General features: G+C 44.5%; 1 protein-coding gene across 1 annotated transcript in view; it reads right to left on the reverse strand.

The window, feature by feature from the left end:
- The window catches only part of col7a1l (collagen type VII alpha 1-like), a 363,635-nt gene that overhangs the window by 168,935 nt on the left and 169,847 nt on the right, over window positions 1-24,853 (reverse strand). Inside the window, exons 38-47 of the mRNA XM_072281015.1 lie at window positions 24,680-24,715; window positions 21,926-21,979; window positions 19,558-19,626; window positions 17,425-17,538; window positions 14,851-14,877; window positions 10,200-10,253; window positions 10,032-10,100; window positions 7,423-7,482; window positions 5,712-5,747; window positions 1,443-1,487 (exon numbers count right to left, since the gene is read on the reverse strand). Of these exons, the coding sequence (XP_072137116.1) occupies window positions 1,443-1,487; window positions 5,712-5,747; window positions 7,423-7,482; window positions 10,032-10,100; window positions 10,200-10,253; window positions 14,851-14,877; window positions 17,425-17,538; window positions 19,558-19,626; window positions 21,926-21,979; window positions 24,680-24,715 (564 nt within the window). The remainder of the gene's footprint in view (window positions 1-1,442; window positions 1,488-5,711; window positions 5,748-7,422; window positions 7,483-10,031; window positions 10,101-10,199; window positions 10,254-14,850; window positions 14,878-17,424; window positions 17,539-19,557; window positions 19,627-21,925; window positions 21,980-24,679; window positions 24,716-24,853) is intronic.

Raw genomic sequence — 24,853 nt, forward strand, 5'->3', positions numbered from 1 at the left:
AGCAAGGATCTGCTGAAGCAGATCACAAGTGTTGCCAAGCTTCCAACATAGCATGCCCACAACCTAATAATCCTGACCTGTACATGCTTAGAATGTGCGGGGGAACCCACATGGTCAAGGGGAGAACGTATTAACTCCTTACAGACACTGACAGGAGTTGAACTGCATTTGTACAGCTGCTGCAGTAAAGCATTGTGCCAACTGCTTTGCTTCCGTGTGATGCCTAAATCAACATCTACCCTCCCGACATGAACATGAGCCCTCATTGGGCATCCCTGTCCGCCCCTTAAGGAAGTGATGGTAAGCTCTACACTTGAACTATTCCAGCCCTAAGGTGAAGGTGCTCCCATTGTGCTCCTGGGGGGAAAGAGTTCCAGGATTCATACTCAGTGATATACAATGGTAATATATTTCAAATTCAGGATGGTGCATGATTTAGAGGAAACCTGGATTTTTATTTATTTTTTATTTTAAAGAGTGGAGATATGTCTCTACCAAAGGAGGTGTGAGGTGCTCCTGCCCTCCGCTAGCCTGCAGGTCACCCTTGAGCAAGGTGTAGCACCTGCTTAGTCCCCCAGTCCGGGTCACGTGAAGCCATGGGATCAGGTGGTGGATGGTCGTATGAGCAGCTGGTGCACATCACAAGTCCTGGTTATGCAACCACTGATGCCAGGCAGACAATCTCTGAAGAGTATCAATAATGTCTGGGGTCATCTGCCTTGTAAAGACACTGCCCAGAAGAAGGCAGTAGCAAACCATTTATGTAGAAAAATTTGCCAAGATCAATCAAGGTCAAGGAAAGACCATGATCCCCATGTCATACGACACAGCGCATAATGATGATTTTATTTAGAGACTGAGTGCAGAATAGGCCTTTCTGGCTCTTTGAGACATGCTGCCCAGTGACGCATCAATTTAACCGCAACATACAAACTTGCTTACAGATGATGTCAGAATTGAACTCGGAACTCCGACGCCCTGAGCTTTAATAGCACTGCGCTGACCGCTACGGTACCGTGCACCCATCACCGCCATCTGTCTGTCGTGGAGGTCACGAGGTACTATTAGAGTAGCCTGGGATGTGTATTTCACACGATAGAGTGAATACTCCCCACCCACAGTAGCGTAGCAGTTAGTGCAACGCTCGTGGTGTCAGAGTCTGGAGTTCAGTTCCGACGTCATCTGGAAGGAGCCTGTATGTTCTCCCCATGGAATGTGTGGTTTTCTCCAGGTGCTCTGGTTTCCTCCCACAGTCTATAGAGGTATCGGTTAGCAGGTTAATTGCTCATCCTAAATTATCCCGCGATTAGGCTAGGGTTAAATCAGAGGTTGCTGTGTGGCGCGGCTCAAAGGGTCAGAAGAGAATATTCCACGCTGTATGGCTAAATGAAATAAATAAAGGCTTGTTACACACTAGAGATGGGGAAATGAGGTGCACTCACCCGGAGTCCTGGTACACCACTCTCTCCTGTCTGGCCTCTGTCTCCCTGTGGGTCAAACACAGACATAAGAACAGAAAAATGGAAGAATATGTAGGAAGAAAGGGTTAGATTGGTCTTCGAGTAGGTTAAATGTTTGGCATGATACAATGGGCTGAAGGGCCTGTACCGTGCTGTAATGTTCTACGGTCTATATTTATTAAACTGGAACATCAAGGCTGAGGTCCTTTACAGAAATTCAAAGGTTCATTATTATCAAAGTATGTATGCAGTATACATCTCTGAGATTCGTCTGCTCCAGATAGCCACGAAGCAAAGAAGACCATGGGGAGCCTTCAAAAAAACTCATCTTACGAATGGTCTCCTCTCACACAGAAAAAATTAATGAATCATGCCAAATGGCAACAAGAATGTAAAACCCCAAACCCCAGCAGCCCCCCCCCCCCACCGCACAAAAAGAAACTAACAGATTGCACCAAATGCAAGAAGCAAGAACAGGCAGAACTGAAAGAGACCAATCTAAGGGTATTTCATTCACCTGCTAATTCCTTACAGGGTTGACTGTAACTTTGCACTTCTTGTTCCCCGTTCCCCATGAATAACCTTCTTCCAGACTAAAACCACTAGGCTTATTGCTTTGTCCAAACACTGAACATATTTGACCTACAACATGTCTTTTTCTGGCTACTTTCTAGCCTCCCAGAACTCTCACACCTTCCTTCTGTTAGTAAACTAACTTGCTGTCTTCAGAAACTACCAAATTTGCAATTCATTGCCATTATTTTCATTATGTTATCCCAGGTTTTAAGAGTATTTACACTTTCCCCCTGTCTTTCTTATCTCCAATTGTCTGTGGTCAATAGAAAGCCAATGTAGCTGGCTACTTGATACACTTGAGTGTAAAGAACAAGAAACTGAGTATTCACTTAACCACAGTTTGAAGAATTGTTAATGAGTGAAGTCAAGGATTAGAGCAGTGGATGGAAGATGTTTGGTGGCATCTGCCTTCGCTTCATCAATCTTCCTCTTCCTCTTGCTAGCTGCTGTTGGAGGAAAGTGCAGGAGACTTGGGATCCACGTTGCCAGGGTTGATCAGCGAGGCTGTGGTCTCATTTTGGGAGACTTTGAGGTTCATGTTGCACGTGTTCCTGGATCCTTTTTCCTTGCAGTTCTTGAGTGGTTTGATCAGAGCAATCGACGCCGACTGGGGTGCTTCGGCGAGGAATGGCCCTGCATTGGCGAGCGGTACAGTGCTGAACTGAACTAAAGTGAATACTACGGGTTTGATGTTTGATATTCTATATGTTGTTCGCTCACCTTTTGCTGTTTGCGCAGTTTGTTCTTTTTCCATGCGTTGTGTGTTTGACGTTTTCTTGAATGTTTTTTCTTTGTTTTGAGATTGCCTGTGGGAGGACGAGTCTCAGAACTGTATTTAGTGTACAAACTTTGATAATAAATGTACTTTGAACTTCAAATCCTTGAATCTTAATGAGGAACTATCAGGACGAATTTGACATAAACTCACCAATTGAGAGCAAAATAAAGAGAGGAAGATAAGGTTAGTTTAGGAGAAAGGAAATAAAAGTAGAAGCAAATTGGATATCAAAAGATATTGTTAGTTCAGTCAAAAAGAAAAGGGAAGCAGATGTAAGATTCAGGAAGCTGAAGTCAGAAAAGAATCCTGAGAAATACAAGAAAATGAGGGGAACGAGGTGGTTAAGAAGGCTATGGAATACTTGCTTTTTTTAGTCAAGGCGTTGAGTTCAAAAGTCAAGATGTTATGATGCAACTTTATAAATCTCTGGTTAGGCTACATCTGGAGTACTGTGAACAGTTTTGGTCACCCCACTACAGGAAGGATGTTGAGGTTTTGGAGAAGGTGCAGAAGAGGTTTACCAGGATGCTGCCTGGTTTAGTGGGTATGCCCTACCACAAGAGGCTGGATAAACTTGGGTTGTTTTCTCTAGAGCGCTGGAGGGTGACCGGAGATCTGACAGAGGTTTACAAGATTATGAGAGGCACAGATAGAGTGGACAGGGAGTATCTGTTTCCCAGGGTAGAAATGTCTAATACCAAAAAGCATGCACTGAAGGTGAGAGGGGGTAGGGTCAAAAGGGATGTGAAGGGTAAGTTTTTTTACTCAGGGAGTGGTGGATGGCCTGGATCATGCTGCCTGGTATGGTGGTAGAGGCAATTACATGGGGGGCTTTCAAGAGGCATCAGATAGACACATGGATGTAAGGAAGTTGGAGGGATATGGGCATTCCATAGGTAGGAGGAATTAGTTTATGGGGGGATTTTGATTTACTTTTAGTTGGTTCAGCACAACAGAGTGGGCCAAAGTGCCTGTTCATTTGCTGTACTGTTCTATGTTCTATTTTCTAAGGAATTAGGAGAATGAAAGAGAATCCCAGAGCTGAATCTTACATTTGCACGGATGGAGGGCTCTGTGGGAGGGTAGAGTTAGATTGATCTTAGGGGTAGGTTAAAAGATCGGCATGGCAAGGGGAAAACCAACTGTGATATGTTATTAATTAAATAATTAATTTAGAGCTACAGTGTGTAACAGGCCTTCTCACCCTTCGAGCAATCCCCAAATTTAATCCTAGCTTAATAACGGGATAATTTACAATGACCAATTAACTGAATTACTGATACGTTTTTGGACTGTGGGAGGAAACTAGAACACCACGCAGTCACAGGGAGAACGTACAAGCTCCTTACAGGCAGCAGCGGGAATTGAACCTGGGTCACTGGTACAGTAAAGCATTGTGCTAACCACTATGCTACCATGTTGCCCTGTTCTGGGAGTTATGTTCTAAGTACATGCATTGCATGGTGTAGTGGAGATACATCTCAACCAAAGGAGGTGTAAGGCGCTCCTTCACTCCATTAACCTGTAGGTCAACCTTGGGCAAGGTGTAGCACCTGCTCAATCTCCCATTGAGGGTCACGTGAAGCCATGGGAGCAGGTGGTGGATGGTCCTATGAGCAGTTGGTGCATATCACAAGTCCTGGCTATGTGACCACTGACACCGGGCAAACAATCTCTGAAGAGTAGAATTTTGATAATGGCTGGGGTCACCCATCTTGTAAAGACACTGCCATGGCAATGGCAAACCACTGCTGTAGAAAAATTTGCCATAAACAATCATGGTCAAAGACCATAATCATCTACATCATATGACATGGCAGATAATGAGAAAATGAGTGAATATAGGTCAACTCTCACTGACTTGGGGGAGATTAATCAGTATCTTTATAACATTATGCATTTTTAACAGTGAATTTGTTTGTAAGATACTAAATACTGACGCGTCTGAAAGGCATCTTGTAGGATGTTTTCCTAATTTTAATGTTTAACTGCACAGGAGTGTTTGTCAGTAGTTCCTGCTCAAATTCCACATTCATTTTACTCAGCAGTGAGGATTTCTACAGTATTATCCAGGGCCATTAAGACCTTGCATTGTCAGCCATTGTCTCTCCCAGGTCACTTCTTGATAGATTCAAAAGATTCAACGATTCAAAGTACATTTATTATCAAAGTATGTTTGGAAAAAACAACCCTCAGATTCACTCTCCCACAGGTAGACATGGAATAAAGAAACACCATGGAATCCATTCAAAACAACATCAAACACCCGACATGCAAAATAATGAACAAACCGCGCAAACGGCAAAAAACAAGTGAATAACACATAGAATATTAAACATCAAACCAGAGTCCTTGAAACTGGAGTATTGAGTTCAGTTCAGTTCAATTTAGTGCTGAGTCATTCGTGGACTAAAGGCTGCAGAGTCAGTCCACGTCGAAGTGCCCCAATCAAAATCGTGCAAAATAGCAAAAAAAGAAAAGTATAACCAGAAACACAGATAATATGAACTGCTTTAAAAATTACTCTGATCCACAAACCTCAATGATCAAGCCTTACCCAAGGCCCAAGACTCCTGCACCTTCCTTGGGCAGGAGCGAGTGAATGGGAGAGGGAGAGCGGTCAAACGCAGGCAGACGGCGCTGAACACCCACTCGTCCTCGTTGATTTCAAACCTGCTTGACACTTTAATTGGCGAGTAAGGCAGCCCAATAAAACAAAAAGCACCCATCATTAAATAGATCCAAGATCCAATACTTAGAACAAACTCTTCCAAACTTTACCGGCCAACAGGAAAATAGGAATTTGATGGAGGCAGTCCAAAGAAAATTAAAACATGTTGGATTTAATCAGAAAGGAGAAAACAAGAAAGTACTGGAATTAGCACTGGAACACTTACCTTCTCTCCTCGTTCACCTTGAGGTCCTCTAGGGCCCTAACGAGAAAAGAAATAATTGGTAATACGTTGAAACTTGTGACAAATTCATTTCTGGGCTCCTGTCTGGCTGTCGAGGACCCCACTATCCAGGTCATGCTCCCTTCTTGCTGCTGCCATCAGCTAGGAGATACAAAACCTTAGGTCCCACACCACCAGGTTCAGGAACAGTTATTACCCTTCAGCCATCGTGCTCCTGAAACAGCATCGATAATTTCTCCCATCCCAGTATTGAACTAATTCCACAGTGTGTGTATGTCTAGTTTTAAGTATTTACGTATAGTATAGGGTGGCGGGGTAGAGATACATCTTTACCAAAGGAGGTGTAAGAAGCTCCTTCCCTCCGCTAACCTACAGGTCACCCTTGGGCAAGGTGTAGCACTTGCTTAGCCCCCCCAATCAGGGTCATGTGAAGCCACGGGAGCAGGTGGTGGATGGTCGTGTGAGCAGCCGGTGCATATTACAAATCCTGGTTATGCGACCACTGACACCAGACAGACAATGTCTAAAGAGTATTGATAATGACTGGGGTCACCCATCTTGTAAAGACACTGCCCAGAAGAAGGCAATGGCAAACTATATCTGTAGAAAAATTTGTCAAGAACAATCACGGTCATGCGAAGACCGTGATCACCCATGTTACACAATAGAGAACAAAACAAATGAATGTTTTTTTCATAAATTCTATTATATTTCTTTATTTTCCTGTAAATGCCTGCAAGAAAATGAATCTCAAAGTAGTATATGGTCACATATACGTACTTTGATAATAAATTTACTTTCACTTTGGCTCTTATTCAAAAATAGCAGGAGACTTTCCTTGGGTCTGTGCTGACTATGAACTGAGCCATTTACACTTTAATTAACCTCAAAGAAGCAGAGATGTTTAGATGATATAGTCCTAAACAATTGCACTAGGTTACACATAGCAGCATCTTTAGCCTCTGTGTTGAATGATGTTCCTTTTAAAACAGCATGTCACATTTACAGGGCGTCACATTTTCACGTCAAGTAACGTCAGCAGATTATTCTTCACTAACGTTGCATCTGAAATTCTTAGGAACCATTGATATTGTAGGGCATAAACAAATAACGAACTATTCTGCTCCAGTGGCCAGGCTGATCACTTTTCCACCTAAAGAGAGGTATTAGGAGTTTTTAAACAGCATTACAGCCTAAGACTGCCCTGAAGATGTCAATGGCAAACCACTTCCGAAGAAAAATTTGCCAAGAACAGTCATGATCATGGATAGACCATGATGGCCCACATCAAATGACTTGGCATATAATGAACAAACAAACACCCTAGTCACTATTTCTTGTTTGCGTTATCTTTCCATCCACATTGCAGCATTTGTGTGGGAATGAAGCATAGCATTAGCAAATTCCTAAACTGTAGATGTTGCTGAAGTCCAGCTGCACTTACAGACTTGTACACAGCTCATGGCACGCACTCTGTCACAGTCTCTCACACTCACCGCCTACACACAATCACTCCCGTCTTCAATGTTTCTTACCAACCATCCCCACCTCCCACCAACATCCCCTGACCCTGTCACACTCACTGGCTCAGATTGGACAAGTGAAAGAATGTATAGAAATACTTTCCCCATTTACAAAGTAGTTAACGGAAGTATTATCCCTGCCGTTTGTTGAGATTTACAACATCACTAACCCGATCACCTGGTTCTCCTTGGCGGCCGGGTGGTCCTGCAAAGCCCTCACCCGCGTTTCCCTGGAAACAAAGAAAGGACGTTATGGAATTAGTTTTTACCAATGCAATTTCATACCTGTTGCACTTATTCTATTACACTACACACACACACACACACACACACACACACGTATACAAGACACACATGTGTGCACACATACCCATCATACACACACACATAACACACACCACACACCATACACCACACTCTGACTTGTTTACAACAGGCTCGAACCTTAATCCCACTCTTCACTGAACAGCTCCCAACCCTGTAGAATATGGATTAGTACTCTGCGCACACACACAAAATGTTGGAGGAGCTCAGCAGGTCAGGCAGCATTCATGGAGGGAAATGAATAGTCGAATTTCAGGCGAAAACCATTCATAAGACCTCACATCTCAACCCAAAATGGCGACTGTTCATTTCCCTCCATAGATGCTGCCTGACCTGCTGAGTTCCTCCAGCATTTTGTGTGTGTTGCTCAAGATATCCATCATCTGTGGAATCTCTTGTGTCTCTGGAATTCCACTTGCTGTGGACCTTCCCCTCTTCAGTCAATGCTCCATCAGCTCCATCATGTAAAGTAATTGCTTGCAAATGTGAGCCAAACAGACATGCTACTAGTTATTCTCATACTCGCAAACATCTCCAGCGGCAGAGTCCCTGGCGCAGGGAATATCCACAGATAATGGTAACTGGAAATCCATATTCCCAGGCCATATTCTGTCCAATCTCAGAGACAGATTGTAAGTGTAAATATCGGTAAAGCCACAATATAGAGTACTGTGTCACCCTTCTATAGAAAGGATGTTATTAATCTAGACAGGATGCAACAAAAAAGAATTTACAAGGAAAGTTGTTACCAGGACTGAATGGTTTGAGTTCTAAGGAGAAGCACAATTGGCTAGGGCTTTTATTGTGTACAGTTTTGGTCACCGAATTATAGGAAAGATGTCAACAAAATAGAGAGAGTACAGAGAAGATTTACTAGAATGTTACCTGGGTTTCATCACCTAAGTTACAGAGAAAGGTTGAACAAGTTGGGTCTTTATTTTTTGGAACGTAGAAGGTTGAGGGGGGACTTGATAGAGGTATTTAATATTATGAGGGGGATAGATAGAGTTGACGTGGATAGGCTTTTTCCATTGAGAGTTGGGGAGATTCAAACAAGAGGACATGAGTTGAGAGTTAAAGGGCAAAAGTTTAGGGGTAACATGAGGGGGATCTTCTTTACTCAGAGGGTGGTAGCTGTATTGAACGAGCTTCCAGCAGAAGTGGTTGAGGCAGGTTTGATGATGTTGTTTAAAGTTAAATTGGATAGATATATGGACAGGAAAGGAATGGAGGGTTATGGGCTGAGTGCAGGTCGGTGGGACTAGGTGAGAGTAAGAGTTCAGCACGGACTAGAAGGGCCGAGATGGCCTGTTTCCGTGCTGTAATTGTTATATGGTTAATAGGAGGCTGAGTAGTGACCTTATATGGATTGAAGTTATTGATGAGGCTAACTTAGAGTAAGTAACAAAACTAACAGTCTTTGGGAAGTGAACGTGGAGCAGCCGGGGAGTTGGTGGGGTGCTGGTTGGGCAACCATGCATGTGCAGGAGAATGTGCAAATTCCTCACAGGTGGCACTGGAGGTCAGGACTGAACCTGGGTCGCAGAGCTGTGAGGGAGCAACACTACCTGTTGTGGCACTGATGGAGCGTTGCCAACAAATACGCAGGCTTTTAATTTAGTCGGAAGACATTGCAGACATTATCCATTGCCATCGTAACACACACAAAATGCTGAAGGAACTTGGCCGGTCAGGCAACATCTATGGAAAAGAGTAAGCACCTGGCGTTTCAGGCCGAGACCCTTCATCAGGACTAGAAAAACAAGAGAAGTCAGAGTAAGAATGTGGGAGGGGCAGAAGAATTATGAGGTGCCAGGTGACAGGCGAAACTGGGAGAGGGGGGAATGAGGTGAAGTAAAGAGCTGGGAAGTCAATTGATGAAGGAGATAAAGGGCTGGAGAAGGGGGAAACTGATAGGAGAGGGTGGAAGACCATGGAAGAAAGGGAAGGGGGAGGAGCACCAGCAGGAGATAATGGTGAGAGAGGGAAACAGGAACGGGGAATGGTGAAGGTGGAGGTGGGCAGTTATCAAACGTTTGAGAAATCGATGTTTATGCCATCAGGTTGGAGGCTACCCAGGTGGAATATAAGGTGTTACTCTTCCAACCTGAGGCAGTAGAGGAGGGCATGGACTGACATGTTGGAATGGGAATGGGAAGAAGGATTGGAATGGGAACCACCAGGAGATCCCGCTTTTCCTGGCAGGTGGAGTGTAGGTGCTCATTGAAGCGGTCTCCCAGTCTACGTCAGGCTCACTGGTATACAGGATGCCACACCGGGAGCACAGGTACAGTAGAAGATCCCAACAGGCTCACAGGATATTAACAATTATCTATCGCTAATCTTCTTTGAGAGGTTGGTGGGAAGTGGCCCTCTAGATCCAATTGCAGCTAATGTACTGAAGTTCCCCTTCTGTAAGTGTTGTTCCTCGTTCATGGAAATGATCAATATTTACCTTGTCGCCTTTCTGCCCTGGACTTCCTTGTGGTCCTCTTGGACCTGGGCCTCCCTCGCCGGGTCGTCCCTTGAGAGAAAAATTGTTGTTACTTCTAACTGGTAGAATTGCTCACCCGCGTTGGGCATGTCTTAATTCAGCAGTGTTCCCAACAGCTGACGTACTTACCGGTTCACCAGGCTCTCCTTTCTGACCCACTCCATTGTATGGGCGCCCTGAATGCTGGGAGAAAAGTCAAATCGCCAGTTAGATTCTGATCTACTTCTGCACCCAGTCATACATTCTCTCCACCGCCACGAAAACTCCATGTTCCACTGTGCAGGTGGGAGTGTGGGAATTCTGGGATCCCCATCGTCAATCATAGCACCAATTATCATCCACATTGTCTTAACAGGGAGTTAATGATGGTGGATGGAAAGGAATTGGACAGAAGGCATCCGTTAGTCTTGCAAGACCATGGATCTGCGCCTGGAAAGTCTTCACTCTCCAAGGCACAGGCCTGGGCAAGGTTGTATGGAAGACCAGCAGTTGCCCATGCTGCAAGTCTCCCCTCTCCACGACACCGATGTTGTCCAAGGGAAGGGCATTAGGACCCATACAGCCTGGCACCAGTGTCGTCGCACAGCAATGTGTGATTAAGTGCCTTGCTCAAGGACACAACATGTTGCCTCGGCTGGGGCTCAAACTCACGACCTTCAGATCGCTAGTCCAATGCCTTAACCACGTGCCCACTGGACAGAAGACAGATAAAGAAAAATCACACTGATCTCTGATCAATGATTTTATGTATTTATTTATTGATTGATTGATTGAGATACAGCATGGAATCGACCCTTCTGGACCTTCGAGCTGTGCCACCCAGCAATCCCCCAATTTAATCCTAGTGTAATATTGGGACAATTTACAATGACCAATTAACCCACCAACCGGTACGTCTTTGGACTGTAGGAGGAATCCAGAGTGCCTAGAAGAAATGCACGTGCTCACGAGGAAAATGTATAAAGTCCTTACAGGTAGCAGTAGTAATTTAGCCTTATGACGATATGTATGTAACAATCTGTTATATTGGCTCGTGTATGTCTAGGGGAAATCCCGCCCAGCACCTGCTTCAACACTCCCCTCAGGGTCAGTCGCCGCCCGAATCAATCCCAAACATCAATCATCAGCCAGCACACCCAGTAAATTTTAACACATACACTTTATAGATATTACTAATTCTATGACATTAATACGAATTTGATACAGAGAGGAAAGTAATGGAAAAAAAAGGCACCAGACTTATCAAAGTCTAAGTTCTTCGCGCGCTACCGTTGGAGCTCAATCGATTCCTGACGACCACCCGGATCCTGTCAACTCACGGCTCGGGACCACCCGGAGTGATCGAACGGAGCCTCTCCGCACGTCCACCGTCCTCCCCGTCTCTCCTCCGACTCCCCATCTCTCCTCTGACCCCCCGTCTCTCCTCCGACTCCCCGTCTCGCTACCGTCCTCCCCGTCTCTCCTCCGACCCCCCGTCTCTCCTCCGACTCCCCGTCAAAAACCCGTCCACCGTCCTCCCCGTCTCTCCATCGACTCCCCGTCTCCCCTCCGACTCCCCGTCTCTCCTCCGACCTCCCCTCTCTCCTCCGACCCCCCCCATCTCTCCACCATCCTCCCCGTCTCTCCACCGACTCCCCGTCTCTCCACCGACTCCCCGTCTCTCCACCGTCCTCCCCGTCTCTCCTCCGACTCCCCGTCTCTCCTCCGACTCCCCGTCTCTCCTCCGACCCCCCGTCTCTCCTCCGACTCCCCGTCAAAAACCCGTCCACCGTCCTCCCCGTCTCTCCACCGACTCCCCGTCTCCCCTCTGACTCCCCATCTCTCCTCCGACCCCCCCTCTCTCCTCCGACCCCCCCTGTCCCTCCACCGTCCTCCCCGTCTCTCCACCGACTCCCCGTCTCTCCTCCGACTCCCCGTCTCTCCTCCGTCCTCCCCGTCCCTCCTCCGACTCCCCGTCTCTCCACCGACTCCCCGTCTCTCCACCGTCCTCCTCGTCTCTCCTCCGACTCCTCGTCTCTCCCCTGACTCCCCGTCTCTCCTCCGTCCTCCCCGTCTCTCCTCCGACTCCCCACCAAAACCCCGTCCGCCGTCCTCCCCATCTCTCCTCTGACTCCTCGTCTCTCCTCCGACACCTTGTCTCTCCTCGACTCCCTGTCTCTCCTTCGTCTCCCCGTCTTTCCTCCAACTCCCCCCAAAACTCAATCCACAGTCATATCATACAGCATGGTATCTGAAAACAAAACGATACATAACCACCCATTGGCTAATAGAATGCCACTATCTCACTCTAAAGTAAAACAAACTGCTAGCGCAAACTCTCTTCAACGTTTAACACAACAAAGCCGCATTCCTCAGATTAACATAACAAAGTCGCCATTTTAACTCTAACAAAAAGAAAGACCCCGTATATGTAGACTATAGAACGTAGAACATTACATCACAGAACAGGCCCTTCAGCCCACGATATTGTACCAACCTTTTAACCTACTTCACGATCAATCTAACTCTTCCCTCTCACAGAGCCCTCCATTTTCCTATCACCTCACCCACGTGCTAATCTAAGATTCACAAAAAGAGTCCTAATGTACCCAACACTTGCGGGCTACCCTCGGCACATCCTCAGACTCTGCTGGTCGTTGCGGCAAACAATACATTTCTCTGCATGTTTCGGTGTACATGTGACAAACAAAGCTAATGGTTAATGTTAACAACTCCAGAAGGTGGCACACCACCATCTTGTCACAGCAAGAAATACTGGGCTTGTCAGTGATGGCCCCAACAATAAATACATTTTCAAAAGGTTAATTTCGTGGATCGTTATGGAAAAGGCATCCTGGGATTTGGTTAGATGGAGGATCTGATCCCATTGTACAAGTGAGTGAAGTCTTCATTATGGGATAAGACCATAGATCATAAGACATAGGAGCAGAATTGGGCCACTTGGCCCGTCAAGTCTGCTCCCCCATTTCATCATGGCTGATCCATTTCCCACTCAACCCCATTCCCCTACCTTCTCACGATAATCTTTCACACCCTGACTAATCAAGAACCTATCAACCTCGGTCTTAAATGCACCTAGTGACCTGGCCCCCATGGTCACCTGTGGCAATGAATTCCACATACTCACCACCCTCTGGCTAAAAAAATTCCTCCTCATCTCTGTTCTAACCGGACGATATCCTGAAGATTTATATGTACAGTGCAACGGTGCTCGGCACAAGGTGGAGTAACCAGCAGATACAGGGAGGACTGAAAGTAAACCAGGGTTCATGCATGGATGTACCCGTTAGTTGAGGGCTGGATTTAATTAGGTGTGATGGAGGCATGGCTCTATAATCCTGAGAGCATCATAGTCACAGAGTCATACAGAACTACAGCACAGAAGCATGCCTTTCGGCCCATCTAGTCTGTGCCAGACTGGCCTTCTACCTACTCCCATCTACCTGCATCTGAAGCTTAGCCCTCTCTATCAAAACTTCTCCTAAATGTTACAATTGAACCCTCATCCACCACTTTCACTGGTAGGTTCTGCCACACTCTCACCACCATCTGAGTGAAGAAGTTGCCCATTCCATTTCTCTTAACTACTTCATCTTTCATTGTCAACCTATTGACATCTAGTTCTATTCTCACCCATCTGAAGGGAAAATGTCTGCATACATTCACCCCATTTATGCCCTTCATAATTTTGTATACAGCTTTGAGATGTCCTGTCATTCTCCTGAACTCCACTGAATGAAGCCCTAACCTATTTGCCCTTTCTCTATTACTCAGGAGTGAGTTATAGGGGTTCAGCAGTTAATGAGGGGGGAAATGTGTTAAATGCATAACGTAGTGATTAATTTCAGCTTTTTCCAGAATGAGATTTATTTATCACGAATATATCGAAAGGTACAGTGAAGTGGACCATTTGCGTTAACGACCTTCACACTTAAGGATGTTCAGGAAGCAGCCTGCAAGTGTCGCCACACATTCTGGCACCAACATAGCGTGCCCACAACGCTCAGCAAAACAGCACAGAGCACAACGACACACAGCACAACAAGCAATAAAGCAACAACAACAGTGCAACAAGTTTCTCCCACCCACGCATTTGCAAATTGATGACCGAAGGTCGATCAGAGGTCTGGATTGAAGCCCAAAGGTCGATCGGAGGTCTGGACCGAGGCCCGAAGGTCGATTGGAGGTCCAGATCAAATCCCGACGGTCGTTTGGAGGTCCGGACTGAAGACTGAAGGCCAATCGGAGATCCAGATTGAAGATCGAAGGCCAAGTGGAGATCAAGACCAAATCCCGAAGGCTGATTGGAGGTCCAGACTGAAGTATGAAGGCCAATCGAAGATCAGAGTTTGAATGGAGGTCCAGACCGAAGTCTGAAGGCCAATTGGAGATCCAGATCGAAGATTGAAGGATGAACGGAGGTCCAGATCAAAGATCGAAGGTCAATTGGAGGTCCAGACTGAAATCTGAAGGCCAATCAGAAGTCCATTCCAGGCCCAATAAACAAAGCCTGGGTCTGCGAATCCTTGCAACCCTGCTGGATGCTGGAGGCCAAAGACAGCCTTGTCCTGGGTTACAGGACCAATTTCAGGTGTGGAGTACAGGCCACATAACTATCACACGTTTCACACTAGAGCCCTAGGACACACTTCCGATCCACACAATCTAACCTTACAAGTGAAATTATGTCAGACAGTAGGGAGGGAACTAATGGAAAACAAAATCAAAAGTGAGGAGCCAAAATCCAGTAAAATGAAGATTAAATAAAACATTCACTTACACTTTCACCTGGATCTCCCTTGTCCCCCTGTAGTAGAATGAGAGAGGTGGTAAGGAGTCAAATCCAGACACAAATATATCCAAAGAAGAGGCAGCTATTCTTTAGATGGAGTCTTTACAATGCATGGAACAGGAAACTAAATAGATCAAGTTATTTTGGTTGTAAATTTAAGTTAGCCACTCAGCCTATACAGTACTAAGTTCATCTAAGGGCCACCATTAATATACTTAAACACACCTTAAATTCTCTGGTTAAAGCTAATTATTTGGTAACTATCAAAATGAGTTTCAAAACTGATTGAATGAACCCAGTTTAATATGGCCAGCTTCAGAATTATTACCACTGACCTCGATGTGAAATTTGTTCTTTTGTGGCTGTAGTACAATGACATCAAATTATGATTAAATATAAATGAAGAGTGCAAGGAGTATAAAGAACTAACAGGGTAATGTTTATGGGTGGGATCGAAGCACTCGGCAGAGGATGGTGCTCGGAGAGGCTGTGTCGGAGGGGCTGGTCGGAGGCTCGAAGTTTTCGGACGGACTCAGAGTCCGCTGCAGTCGGGTGCTTCCAATGGTGCTGCATCGGCAAGTTGGCGACGCTTGGTGGTTCATGGCAGGGAGAGTTCCTCCCTTCTGCCGCCTGCGTGAGATGATGAGGCTGTCGGGACTTTGAGACTTTTTTTTTACCATGCCCATGGTCTGCTCTTTATCAAATTACGGTATTGCTTTGCACTGTTGTAACTATATGTTATAATTATGTGGTTTTGTCAGTTTTAGTCTTGGTTTGTCCTGTGTTTTCTTGTGATATAGTTCTGGAGGAACATTGTATCATTTTTTAATGCATGCAGTTCTAAATGACAATAAATGAGGACTGAGTGTCCACATAATCTAAGCTAATCTAATGGGTTCATGGACTGTTCAGAGATCTGATAGCAGAGCCGAGGAAGATATTTTTTGAGCAACACACACAAGATGCAGGAGGAACTCAACAGGTCAGGCATCTTCCATGGGAGTAAATAAACAGTCAACGTTTTGGGCCGTGACCTTTCTCCCGAACCTGACTTGGGTCAATCCAATGGTCTTGGCCCGAAACGTTGACTGCTCATTTCCATGGATGTTGCCCGACCTGCTGAGTTCCTCCAGTGTTTTTTTGTGCGTTGCTCTGTATTTCCAGCATCTGCAGAACCTCTTATGTTTGAGACATTTTTTGAATCGTTGAGTGCGGGTCTTCAGGCTCCTGTGACAGTGGCAAACTGCAGTAAGAGGTGACACAGAAGCAAATAAGAAAATGTTGGAAGAATTCAACCAGTCAAATAGCAAACGTGGAAAGAGAAACCAGTCAATGTTTCGGGTCCATCTCATCCCTCAGAATATTCCCTTGTTCATGAAACCCCACCGGTGAAAATAGTCCACTCAGTCCCATCCTTGTAACATTTTAAACACTTCAGTTTTCTAAAGCTAAGCAATACTATTGGGCATATGAGAGCTTGTCTTGTTCTTTTTTGAAGATACTGACCACATAATTCTCTTACAATAATGAACTCAGAATGCCGGAGGAACTCAACAAATCAAGCAGCATCTATGGAGGGGAATAAACGATCAATGTTTCGGGCCGAGGTCCTTCATCAAGACTGGAAAGGGAGGGGGAAGGAGCCAGAATAAGAAGCTGGGGACAATGGGGGAGAGTACTATCTGGTTGGTGATAGCTGAGACCAGGTGGGGGGGGTGGAGGTAGAGCCTTGGTTCGTTATTTTATTTGAAAGAAAACATCACTGTGTTCTCACAGTACAGTGCTCTGAACGTCAGTTTTGATTTAGTCCCCCAGTCTCTGGATGGAATGTGACACCACACAATCTTTTGACTTGGAGGTGAGGAAAATACACACAAAGCAAGAGTTGGCATCAGACTGAGGCAAGATCAAACACATACCCATGGTATACACTCAGGCCATGCTATTAGGTACATCTGTTCGTTAATGCAAATATTTAAACTGCCAGATATATGGCAGCGACTCAATTCATGCAGACATGGTCAAGAGGTTCAGTTGTTGCTCAGACCAAACATCAGAATGGGGAAGAAATGTGACCTTAACTGGGAAATGATTGTTGGTGCCAGATAGGGTGGTTTGAGTATCTCAGGAACTGCTGATCTCCTGGAATTTTCGCACTTGACAGTCTCTAGAGTTTCCAGAGAATTGTACAAAAAAAATAGGGAAAAAACATCCAGTGTGTGGCAGTTCTGTGGGCAAAAATGCCTTGTTAATGAGAAAGGGCGGAGGAGAATAGCCAGACTGGGTCAAGCTGACAGGAAGGTGGCAGTAACTCAAATGGCCACATGTTACAACAGAGGTGTGCAGAACAGTATCTCTCACTGCACAACTTGTTAAACCTTGAAGTGGATGGGCTACAGCAGCAGAAGACCACACTGGTTCTATTCCTGTACCTAATAAAGTGGCCACTAAGTGTATGTCTCTTTTAAGAACTTATTAAAATACAACTGTGCCATCAAGTATACAAAAGGGACCAAATACTCTACTGTAGGTCTTGATGTGTCAGCTGAGGTGATAACATACCTTGATGGACCTCCCAGGGGGTCCTGGAGGTCCAACTGGACCCTGTGGTCCTATCTGACCAGGATACCCTCGTTCGCCTCTAAGTCCAGGAAGACCAGGTGAGCCAGGAACTCCCTATGACAGATGAACTAGAGGTTATTAAAGTATCTATTCTCTTCATTAAACAGAGACTGCATTAAAGATCAGCAATATCCGTTATTTTACAAGGCACCTTTAAGGTGGCAAAATGTAACAGAGTTGTGATCAAACAAAACCTTCAGCTGAGACACACATCAGGGCAGATGAAGGAAAGAAAGAAAAAGTACAAACAGTGAAATGCATTGTTTTTTGTCAATGGGCGGGTGAGGTCTGGGCCTGACGCTCAGCTCACCCAGGGAAAGTGTACGCGCAATACATTGCCTCTCCTTTCCCAGTGTAGTGATCGCCGCGTGGTCTCTGTCTGGCCTGCCAGGCAGGAGGCCACTGCAAATGGCCTCTCAGAACATGCCAGTAGATTCAGAATTTCAAAAGAAATTATTCTGAATGTGGTTTTGTTTTCTCAAGGGAATCAATAAAAAGGCTTGGGTATTCTACTCAGGCAACAGGACGATCGACATCTTACACTGAAGTTCTCCAGTTTGAAAACGTGAGGCTTATTCAGTAGATGGACGTCCATTGGAACAGTCTCAGCCAATGGCTATGTGGTGGCGCTTATCCTTTCCTAGACTGAGCCCAAATGGGAAACATTCCCCAGACCACGGTTCTGCTTAACTGCATCGGAGTTCAGAGATAGAACAAAGACATAGGATAGTGAAGCACTGGAACAGGACCTTCATCCCATAATGTTGCATCGAACCAACTAAAAAGCAAATTTAAAAAACAGCCAAACACTAATCCCTCCTACCTACACAATGTCCATATCCCTCCATCTTTCTGAGTTTCATTTGCCTATTCAAATGTTCCTTAAAAGCCTCTGATGTATTTGTCTCTACCACCATACCAGGCAGCACATTCCAGGCATGCATTAATCTCCAAGTAGAAAACTTATCCCCTCACATTCCCTTTGAACTCACCTCTCTTTCTTTCAATGCATGTCCTCTGGTATGAGACATTTCAACCCTGGGAAACAGATATTCTCTGCCTACTCTATCTATGCCTCTCATAGTCTTATAAACCTCTCTCAGATCACCCCTCAGCCTGCACTGCTCCAGAGAAAACAAGCCAAGTTTATCCAGCCTCTTGTGATAGCACATGCTCTCTAAACCAGGCAGCATCCTAGTGAACAACTTCTGCACCCTCTCCAAAGCCTCAACATCCTTCCTATAGTGGCGTGACCAGAGCTGTACGCAACACTCCAGATGTGGCCTAACCACATTCATGGACAAGTTCTGTTTGTCTTTTTATTTTAACAATCGAAGTTGAAATGATAGTTGACTTCCAGTTGTTCTTGCCATTAAAAGTTAATTCAAATGTCTGGGGGCCCATGAGATATTTATTTTCTCTCAACTATTAGTGCAGTTACATCACCAATACAAACCTTAACAATAAATTCAGCCAATGGCACATACTGTGAATGATCAATATATTGTTGTGTCTAGAAATGGTTACCAAGGTGTCACCAGACACATCAGTGATGTGAGTAGAAAAGATGCCATGAGATGTTCCCTGATGCTTGAGAGGATAGCATCATAAGACCATAAGACAGAGGAGCAGAATTAGGCCATTTGTCCCATCAAATGTACTCTACCACTCCTTCTTGGCCAACTTATTACCCCTCTCACCCCATTCTCCTGCCTTCTTCCCTTAAACTTCAACAGCCTGACTAATCTAGAGCCTATCAACCTCCACATTAAATACACCCAATGACTAGGCCTCCACAGCTGCTTGCAGCAATGAATTCTCTCTGGCTAAAGAAATCAGATCATAGGAAGTCACTTGAGGAATTCAGGGGGAATATTTTCACTCGGAGGATGATGAGAAAGTGTAACTCCCTCCCAGAAGTGGTTGAGGCAAATGCCCATTATTGACCAGAAGGTAATAAGACACTAGGATATAGGGAAAGAGATAGATGACAATGGATGAGGGGTATGTGGCAACAACTAAATGGACTGTTTCACACTGTGGGTTCTGTGTAGGTGGAGAGAGTGTACTTACAGCTTGACCTGGTTCTCCTTTTCTGCCTGGGTATCCTCCACCACCATCAACAACGATGCCAGGCTCGCCCTGAAAGAGAAGAAATGCCACACTGCTAAACAAGAAACGATCTGCAAGAAGGGAAGGGATAGACCTGCTGTGCTATTCAATCATATCACACCCATTCCTATAACAGCCACCACTCTGTAATTCTGCAATCTGTTATTGTTATCTCAATGCAGGGTTGTAATGAAAGGACTGAAAACACAAGCTGATCCATGGAAAAAAAAACAAACGGGACATGGGGTCACGAACGATTCCACCTCGAAACACGAAGAAGATTGAAGCATTGAGATCAAGGTGTTCGGACATGGTCACCGAGCACTCTCAACAGAAACAACAAGGACGATGGCATTCGGATCCAGTTGGCAATCACTCCAGCAGAGGCCGGAGGACCAGTGATCACTCCCAAAGAGGCCAGAGGGTTAGTGATCACTCCCAAGGGGGCCAGAGGGTCAGTGATCACTCCCAACAGAGGCCAAAGGGTCAGTGATCACTCCCAAGGGGGCCAGAGGCTCAGAGATCACTCCCAACAGAGGCCAGAGGGTCAGTGATCACTCCCAAGGGGGCCAGAGGGTCAGTGATCACTCCCAACAGAGGCCAGAGGCTCAGAGATCACTCCCAACAGAGGCCACAGGGTCAGTGATCACTCCCAACAGAGGCCAGAGGCTCAGAGATCACTCCCAACAGAGGCCACCATTCGGATCAGGTGTGAGTTCTGAATCACGGAAGGACTGTTCGATGTTCTGAGATTTATGTGATTGGACTGTACTTTATATTGATCTCCTTCAGTTTTTCGGCATTTTCTTTCTTGTGGCCAATTGTTGCGTGGGTGATCTCTATAAGTTCTTTGTGTGTGGGTGGGGCTGGGTTGGGTGTTTTTCGATACTATAGTCACTGTTCTTTTTAGCCAGTGAGGGGTTGGTTGCTGTTTTTTTTTCTGCGAGGAGGGGGTCGGTGACTTTGGGGTCCGCGAGTTTTATTTCTTTTACTTTTTCCTGTGTACTTCATGGTTATCTGGAGAAGATAAATCTCAGAGTTGTATTGTACATGCATACTTTGATAATAAAATGAACCTTGGACCTTGATGTGTATGAACGGTATGCAAAACGAGTTTTTCACGCGGATTGGTACACGTGTCAATAATAAACCGATTTACCTCCCCCACTGTCTCATGATCATGATCTTCCATATTACTCAATGTCCAAGCAACCACAACTCTCTGATACAAAATATTCACAATCCTTGAGATAGTAGTTCCCAAATTTTGTATATTTTAATTTCTCAATATAATCAGAGCCATCTGCTCAATCTTTCCTCATGGAATAAAGATTTTGAAGAGGATGAGGCCAACCTCAGGGTGCAGGGGCAATCATCTGGGCAGCCTCCAACCTGATGGCATGAATATCCATTTCTCCTTCCAGTAAAACAATCCCTCCCCCTTCCCTCTTTTTCTATTCCCCACTCTAGCTTTTCACATCTTCTCAATTGCCTATCACCTCCTCCCCTTTTTTCTATTGTCCACTCTCCTCTCCTATCCCTCTTCCCCTCCCCCCACTTTTTATTCTGGCATTTTCCCCTTTCTATCCAGGCGCGAAACATCGACTGTTTATTCAATTCCATAGATGCTGCCTGACATGCTGAGTTCCTCCAGCATACTCTACTTGTACAACTGCTCGTTAATGCAAATATCTCATCAGCCAATCTTAATACAGCAACTCAATGCATAAAAACATGCAGACATGGTCAAAAGGGTTCAATTGTTTAGACCAAATGTCAGAATGAGGAATAAATGTGATCCAAGTCACTTTGACCATGGAATGATTTGGAGTGTTTGAGTATCTCAGAAACTGCTGATCTCCTGGGATTTTCACACACAGCAGTCTCTAGAGTTACCAAGAATGGTGTAAGAAACAAAAAGCATCCAGTGAGCAGCAGTTCTGTGGGCGAAAATGCTTTTGTTAATGAGAGAAGTCAGAGAAGAATAGCCTCACTGGCTCAAGCTGACAGGAAGATGACAGTAACTCACATAACCACACGTTACAATAGTGACGTGCAGAAGAGCATCTCTGAATACACAACCTGTTGAACCTTGAAATATATGGGCTACAGTAGCAGAAGATCATGAGCATACACTCAGAGGCCACTTTATTCGGAATGGGTGGCCACTGAGTGTATTTCGATACGGAATGATCTGCCTGCAGGGATTGCCAACAAACGTTTTCTCGGTGCATCTTACAAAAATAAACTATTTATCACATTCTGTATTTAGCCCTACCAAGGGCAGTTCCCAGCTCTGGTCTTTCATTAACTATTGTATTCTACTCACCCTTTCTCCTTTGGGACCAATGGGGCCAGGTCTTCCTGGTATCCCAGGCCCGCCCTGAAACAAAGAAACATACTGTAGGATCAATTGCACTTCTTGCTTGGCATTTGGAATACTCGGAAACAGAATGGCCAGCATTTCTGCAGGACCTTTCTAAATTGCAGAGTACCCAATGCTCTTTATAGCCAATGAAGTATGTAAGTAACGTTGTGTATTTAATATTTGAGTAATCTTGTATATACTGTATACATTGTTTAAGTATTCTAGTTCAGTTAACTAATTAATTATGGGTTAAATGTAAGAATACGTTAATTGCATTTGTCATCACACTATCACATGATACGTACACACCTTGCTTAAAGTAAACTCAAACTACACTCCTACTTTCGAACTCCTGTGGTTTTCTTTGAATTAATTTAATGTTTTGAAGTTACAAAACATAACAGTAAATAAGTAAATTTATTATCAAAGTCCGTATATGTCACCATGTACTACCTTGAGATTCATTTTCTTGCAGGCATTTACAGGAAAATAAAGAAATATAATAGAATTTATGAAAAATTCTAAAAAATAAAGATGGCAGGTGATAGAGGAAGCCAGATGAGGGGGAGGGGGCATAAAGTTAGAAGTTGGAAGGTGTTAACTGGAAAATTAAAGGGCAGAAGAAAGTATTCAAGAAGCTTTTGACCCTTCTCTTGGTGCTGCCTTTAACAGTGTTAAACTAGAATGGGGGAGGTATTCTACTCTGCCTAGGTGAAATAAAAAACTGAGGGATAGGTGGAAGAGGTGAAGGGTTGTCGAAGAAGGAATATAATCAGAGAAAAAGGGGAACAAGGAGGGGCACTAAAGGGAGGTGATGGGCAGGTGAAGACAAAATAAGGGTGTACTCCTCTCCCTCCACTCACCACCTTCTTATTCTGGCTTCTGCCCCCTTCCTTTGCAGTCCTAATGAAGGATCTTGGTCTTGCCCAACTTGCTGAGCTACCCCAGCATTTTGACCATGATGACCTATAATCTCTCATCTGGGATGCTAGTTGCCAGAATAATTGTTGCCAAGAACAGAATGTATTCGCTCTTCTCCAATGATGGTTCAGCAACCATTTAAGTCACCTTCTGCGCCTCCTCAGACTGGTCGCTAAGGGGATGGAACGCTCTTTCAGATGAAGATAGAAGAATGTCACTTTATCTCGATTAAGGAATAAGCAGAGGAAGCTGAGGGGTGACGTGATGGAGGATTACAAAATTATGAGAAGGGCAGGTAAGGCAGACAGTAAGAGCCCTTTTCCCTTGCAGTAGGGTCTACACAAATGGCCACTGGTATAAGGCAGGGGTTCCCAAACATGTTTATGCTATGCAATTATATGATTAAGCAAGGGATCCGTAGACCCTAGGTTGGGAACCCCTGGAATGTGAGAAGCAGGAAGTTTAAAGCTCAGAGTTCAAGTAAATCTATTATGATATTATGTATATGTAACCTTTATTCCAAACCCCACTGCTAGATGTTTAACCAAAACCAGGGTGGGGGAATATATCACTTCTGTACACGGCATTGACTTCCTGCATCTCTTAGAATTGATTTTAAAGTTTTCTTATTTGTCTTTAAAGCTCTAAATAGTGTGGGACCACAGTATGTCACAGGATCATTTTCATTTAATAATCCTACTCAAGCATGTACTACCTTGAGATTCATTTCTTGCAGGCATTTACAAGAAGAAGGAAATAGAGTAGAATTTTATGAAAAACTATACATAAACAATCAAAGACCATCAATCAATGTGCAGAAGATGATAAACTGCAGATAAAAATAATACAGAGGCAGATACATAAGGGATATTTAAGATAACTCTTATATAGGTGGCGTGACGGGTGGAGATACATCTCTACCAAAGGAGGTGTAAGGCGCTCCTTCCATTTGCTAACCAGTCGGTCACCCTTGGGCAAGGTGTAGCACTTGCTCAGCCCCATGATGAGGGTCATGTGAAGCCAAGGGAGCAGGTGGTGGAAGGTCATATGAGCAGCTGGTGCATATCACAAGTCCTGGTTATGTGACCACTGATACCAGACAGACAATCTCTGAGGAGTATTGATAATGACTGGGGTCACCCATCTTGTAAAGACACTGCCCAGAAGAAGACAATGGTAAACCACTTCTGGGGGAAGATTTGCCAAGAACAACCATGATCACCCACTTCATAGGACACAGCATAAAACGAACGATAGAACATTTTTCACACACACAATGTAATTCATGGTGCTTTACAATGGGATACGTGCAAACATGAAAATAAAGTTAAAAAAAAGAAAATAAAAGACAAAAGTACAAATACAAATAAGAAAACTTTAAAATCAATTCTAAGAGATGCAGGATGTCAATGCTGTGTACAGAAGTGATATATTCCCACACCCTGGTTTTGGTTAAACATCTAGCAGTGGGGTTCAGAATAAAGGTTACAGACTGAAACAAGTAAATGGGGTTGGCATAAATGAATGGAGGGGATGTGCTGGAGGACGTGTTTCTGTGCTGTACAACTCCATGACCCAATAGCATTGTTCACCTCTAGGCAGACTTCACTTACTGAAAGCATTACAAGGAGCCAGTTCTATATAGAATATTGTGGCTCTATGACTTAAAACATCCGTTTCTTTTTAAAACTATCAACCACAAGATCAAGAAATATTAGCTTTGAGAATTCTAATTAATGCTGTTATACTGAAGATTATGGCGATTATAGCTTTTTACTGTGAAATTGTACTTACTGGATTTCCCCTTTGTCCTGGAATACCCGGATTTCCCTGAGGAAACAAAGAGTTATACTGAGACCTATGGCAAATTAATGAAAATGTACAGTATACTTAATTGAAGCATAAATAAAGATGAACTTTATTTGTAGTAATGTGAAGGAACAGAGGGGTCTTGGGGTCCATGTCCAT

The sequence above is a fragment of the Mobula birostris genome, chromosome 16 (assembly GCF_030028105.1).
Source record: "Mobula birostris isolate sMobBir1 chromosome 16, sMobBir1.hap1, whole genome shotgun sequence".
NCBI lineage: Eukaryota > Metazoa > Chordata > Chondrichthyes > Myliobatiformes > Myliobatidae > Mobula > Mobula birostris.